The sequence below is a fragment of the Hyalella azteca genome, unplaced genomic scaffold (assembly GCF_000764305.2).
Source record: "Hyalella azteca isolate HAZT.00-mixed unplaced genomic scaffold, Hazt_2.0.2 contig17921, whole genome shotgun sequence".
Lineage (NCBI taxonomy): Eukaryota > Metazoa > Arthropoda > Malacostraca > Amphipoda > Hyalellidae > Hyalella > Hyalella azteca.
Window position 1 is genome coordinate 168,688 of NW_025947685.1, and position 5,603 is coordinate 174,290.

At 37.0% G+C, this 5,603-nt stretch overlaps 1 protein-coding gene across 1 annotated transcript in view; it reads left to right on the forward strand.

Moving 5' to 3' along the window:
• Positions 1-2,038: 2,038 nt before the first annotated feature.
• The window catches only part of LOC108679835 (tyrosine-protein phosphatase 10D), a gene marked incomplete at its 3' end in the record, with an annotated part of 31,870 nt that continues 28,305 nt past the window's right edge, over positions 2,039-5,603 (forward strand). The window contains 1 exon segment of the mRNA XM_018168564.2: positions 2,039-2,444. Within this exon segment, the coding sequence (XP_018024053.2) occupies positions 2,334-2,444 (111 nt within the window).

Genomic DNA, 5,603 nt, shown 5'->3' on the forward strand with positions numbered 1-5,603 from the left:
CTCTGTGCTGAAGTAGTGGGAGATTTCCACTGATTGTGTTGCATACCTCATCACTCTATTGGAAAAATATCATATATTATATACAAAATTTTCAAAATGCACGTGAAGTAAGCGATGTGATGACTACTTCATGAGATTAAATAACCGTTTTTTTAGAGTACTGCCCGTTTAGTTGAATGATTACTTACAAATTCTCTCTGCCGTTCTCTTTGCCGTTTTAGAAGAGATTATTAAATTCAGCGAATTAGTCAGTTTAGACAAGCGTTATACTTGCCGTAATTATTGTTGTCAAATTGAAACTATTGATTAAATATTTGAAATAAATGAAAAAGAGTTTTCAAGAAAATATTACAAGAATAAATACGAAGTTAAAATCACGTCATTTAATTAATGTTGACTCATCCATGATGACTGACGCGTCGTTTCACCGAATCGACACTTTAGCGAACTCAAGCGCGAGCTCAAGAGGCAAACCTAACTTCACCTTCAACTTACAATGAAGTCATGTTTTCCGTATTAATATAAAAGTATTTGATGTAAAAATCTGAAATAAATCTGTCCGCAAATACTAATATTATCTACTTATATTTCAAATTTGAAAGAAATCCGTTCGGTATTTATGGATTTATGACTGGGTAAGTTGAAGGTGCAGTTAGGTTTGCCTCTTGAGCTCGCGCTTGAGTTCGCGCTTGAGTTCGCTAAAGTGTCAATTCGGTCGTCGTTTCATTGTTCTAATATTTCAAATTTGAAAGAAATCCGTTCGGTATTTATGGATTTATGACTGGGTAAGTTGAAGGTGAAGTTAGGTTTGCCTCTTGAGATCGCGCTTGAGTTCGCGCTTGAGTTCGCTGAAGTGTCGATCCGGTTTCAGTCACTTCGATTTCATACTTCCACTGTAGAGCAAAATAATTTAAATCAACATTAAAAAACTAATTTACTTCACTGAATTGGCATTACTGACTGGCAGATATGAAGGAAGCCGACCATTATTAATTATTAATGATATGTACAATTACAACAAAGCGAAATATTCTATTGCTGGCAATAGTTGATTGTACCCTCAAAAAATGAAGAAAATTTTGTACATACGATTTTACAGAAAGATGTTGAGGAGTAACATATATAAATGGTAATAGATTCAAGGTTATCCGTGGGAATTCGGAAATTGGAATTTTCTGTACAAATATTTCTCACGTGATGTGAAGATTAAATAGATAACATCCATGGTTCAACCATGGATTTCATCCTTGTATGATATTGGTGTCACAAGTTATCTAATGTAATCTATTCCGCTAAACTGAAAAATATCAATATCGTTTTAGTTAATCACAATCGGATGAAAAAAATACCGTAATGGTCAAATTTATGAATACTGTGTATTTTACAGATCGAGATTCAAGACAAGAAAATTAATAATTAAACATTCATCTGAGGATTTAGGGTAACGGTATTATATTTTGTTTGCTCAATATTATTGAAAATCATCGATAAATTATATTAATCACAGAAATGTAATTAATTTATAATATAATGCATAAAGAGAAATTGCATTGTTTTTCTTATATTTATTATTAACACAATTCCTACTCACTGACGCGCAACTCTTACATGTCAGAATGAAATTAACCCCTGCTAGCGAAATTTAAATTAAAACCACTCTCATAACTGGACTTCAATCATAGAGAAATTCTAATGGGACAAAATACTACCAAATTTTCGATTGTTAATATTTTAACCGTCTCTCTAAGAAATGCAGTTTTCTTTCACAATAAAAAAACTTGCTTCTCAAGCCGATCGCCTTGAGAAAGACTTCGTAAACTGGGAGGCTCCAAGAACATCAGCATTTATACAGGATAAAATGATCACAAAAAAAAAACACTGAAGCGTACATTCGAATGAAATTTCAATTGATTTCTTCTGAAAATTTTGTGGAGGAAAGAGTTAACTCTTTGAACGAAAATGAACAATGCGGTTGAGTCTTGAGAGAAGGTGGCGATTTCAGGTAAAAACTGAACAGGTGAGAGTCAGTGCAGCTCAGGCCATTGTGAAGTGTGGGTGTGCGTGTGAAGTGAGCTGAAATTGAATGGCTTCGGCCCAGCAGTTATTCGTTATAAACGTTCGTAGTCGTTTACAGTGATGTGGATTTTTTTATTAATACCTTTGAGAGCCACTAGTTAAGGTAAAGTGATTTATTAAGTGAAATTCGGAAGTGATAAAAAACGTGTGACCTGGAATCTAGGCTCACACTGTAAAAGATCATTTCAGGTGCTGCGAATCCGGTGATTCAAGAGATTCAACTTGAAAATTCCAACGATGTTATGATATAAACCACAATGTTAGATAAAATAATGTTGAAATTGATAACCCACATACGAAGAAAGAGACGACGGAAGGAGTGGTATACATACAATTTGCTGCTGCTGCTTCTGATATGTGTGACTAAGGTGAGGTTCTTTATACCTAGGTAGTAAGGTCTGAACTTCAGACGCTAACTCCAACACGACGAAGCACTGGCAGGAGAGTGGCTAGGAACTTTGTTTCGCACTCTTGTTTACAAGGATGTTAGGCTTCTATCAAAGCTGTTCCACGAATAATTTAACATAGAATTTAGTTTATTTCACACATTAGAGCGCTTAAGAAAATCTTGCTTCAATTGTTCAGTAGTCATCGTTGGAAATTGTAACGAAAAAGTGTTTGCTTTAACAGTTAAAGCAAACCCTTTTTCGTTACAGAGAAAGTTTAACTGAATTAGAACAAAAATGTTCCAAATTTTGTATGTAGTGCAAACTTTCCGTGTGTTAATTATGTTTCCGTATGTTAATTATCCGTATTATGTAACAAACTTTTCCACATATTAGCATCGTTAACTGAAGTGGTGGTCTTAGTCCAGGCGTCGCAGCGGCCGTCAGCCAAGCATGATTCTCACTTTCTCCCTCAACGTCTCGAATTCTCTTATGTTTTGATCGCATTTTTTTCGCGTGTTCTCTCTTAAATACCAGCAAGTGGCGAAAATTTCCTTGGTTGAATGGAAGCCATGACTGCCAGAGTATTTCCACAAATTATGCAGAAAACCGGCATTATGAACCTTATCCTTATTTTATTCTTGATAACATAATTAGTGTATAAGAATGTCAAGCTCATTTGTCAAGCCCAGCCAACGGACAGAACAGGGGCTCCCACATAGTGGACATTTGAGAATAAGCGGCTATTTAGATAGATGGTATGCAGTTTCTGGACTTCAGGTTAATTTAAAAAGAAATACTACTCGATAGTCATCAGCCTCCGAGGCCTACTCATTAAAATGGAGGACCACGCATAAAAATTGCGTGCATAATTTGTAATCCAGCTGGAACGTATGCATTCTTGATCTTTGTAATCCAGCTTTAAGTCATCATGTATACCTTACCTGCTTGTTCTAAATCTTTGTAATTCTGTTTTTTTTTTGCTTGTGCACTTTTGAGACTTGGCAGATCTTCATAGCTGTTACACCGCATCTTGTTGGTGGAAGAATTGCTGTTATCCTCCTCAGACGTACAGAATAGCCTTAAAGTATGCCTCTACAGTCGCGAGGATCTTTGCTACTGAATATGAATGAGGAAGCCAAACCCTGTACTNTCTGTTGCGCTTGTCTGTCTGTGTATCTGTTGCGTTTGACTGTCTGTGTATATGTTGCGTTTGTCTGTCTATGTATCTGTTGCGTTTCTCTATTTACATTATTATGCGTATTTCTCACAATTGTTTATCTGTTGAATTGTCGCAGAAATTGTATTCATAAGTGTTATTAATGTATGTTATGCTTGAACATAAACTTTGTGTATGGGTTTTCTATGTGTCTATCTTATGGTGGATTTTGAAGAATTGTACTGATTATTGATTTATTTATAACCCGTAAATTGCTACATAATACATTTTCTATCATGCATCCCGTGCAATGACAACGAATGCGATAGTAAGCAATATAAGTTATTCCAGGAATATAAGAAAAATTTCATTTCAGCAATCCATAATTTTTAGATCTACTGTATTCTGTAGGATACATCAAGATTGCAACAACTGTTTCCTATAGGATACAGTAGGACTCTATTCTGAGAGGTCATTTCTATGCGTGAGGCTTATACGCGCATGCACGCACAAGTGTCAGCTCGAGATGTGGATATGCGATCACGTTACTATGCTTATTTTCTTACGATGCTTTCTTTCGTTCAATGCTTACTTAAATTTCTTCGTAAATATTGACTTAGAGAAAGCGTGACGCTCATGATATCCCGGCAGGTGGTCTGACTCACTTGGCTGTGGAGCAGTTGGCTCGACGCACACCTCGTGTCATGCACATAGACAAATTAATGGGTTATATTGTCCAAATAGTGACTCACTTCTTGTATAGAGCACTGATATGTCCTTTTTGAAGTCGAACTGGGTCAATATGATCCGCACCGGGCAGAAAATGCATCGTTATTTGGATAAAGTTTCGCTCATTTAGCTGAGTGAGCCTCTCATTCTAGAATAAAATGTTTACTATAAGGATTATATGGAGAATTTTAGCGAACGAAATGCCGTTACAAGCAATTAATGTGGTCGTTAGTGAATAAAAGTCGCAGTAGCCAGAGTATCGTAGAATTTAGAAAGCGGGAAAAGTCATGGATCTCGTTAAAACTAAGAGAGCAACAACCATATATATGCATTTGTTGACTGCTATTTGCATATGAATATTCAGCCAGTACTAATTCTGTTGAAAATGAAATGATATCATAATGGAATGAGTAAAAAACTGAAAAGACAAAAAATTACGTAAATTAATATATTTTTTAGCACAGCGTCTTATCCACAAAATAAATGCATGCTTAGCAGTATAAGACTTTCAAAAACGAAAGAAGTGGTGCGATTTGAAAACGAAGTGTCATTCCCTCACTAAGCTAACATTGCTATAAAAAAGATCAATTGTCCAATAGGTTGTATCTCTTCAGGAAAATAACGTTAAAGCAACGTTATTTGAGCGCTAAGTTAACGTTAAAACGTTTAATCACCGTTGAACTAACGTCAGATGTCTAGCGTTCTTATTGCGATGCTTCGCGTGTGCTTGCGTGCGGGACATCGCCCCTATATACCGCTTGCCAACGCGTGCCGCGTGATCTTGCCAAGCCTGAGCTACGGGGTAGATGTGCCAGTAGATTCTGATGATGCTGTAGATACCCACCTCAAATAGAGGTTTATATGAGGAAGTCTGATGTGGAATCCATATGCTGTGGAAGTCTGCTGCTCATATGGATTTAATTAAAGGTAGTAAGCCTCCAGTGAGCTGACACTACGTACTATTAAACTGACCGTTTTCAAACGATTCAGCTGACCGTCTAGTAAGCCTCCAGTGAGCTGACTGTACGATTCAGTTGACCGTCTAGTAAGCCTCCAGTGAGCTGACTGTACGATTCAGCTGACCGTCTAGTAAGCCTCCAGTGAGCTGACTGTACGATTCAGCTGACCGTCTAGTAAGCCTCCAGTGAGCTGACTGTACGATTCAGCTGACAGTCTAGTAAGCCTCCAGTGAGCTGACTGTACGATTCAGCTGACCGTCTAGTAAGCCTCCAGTGAGCTGACTGTACGATTCA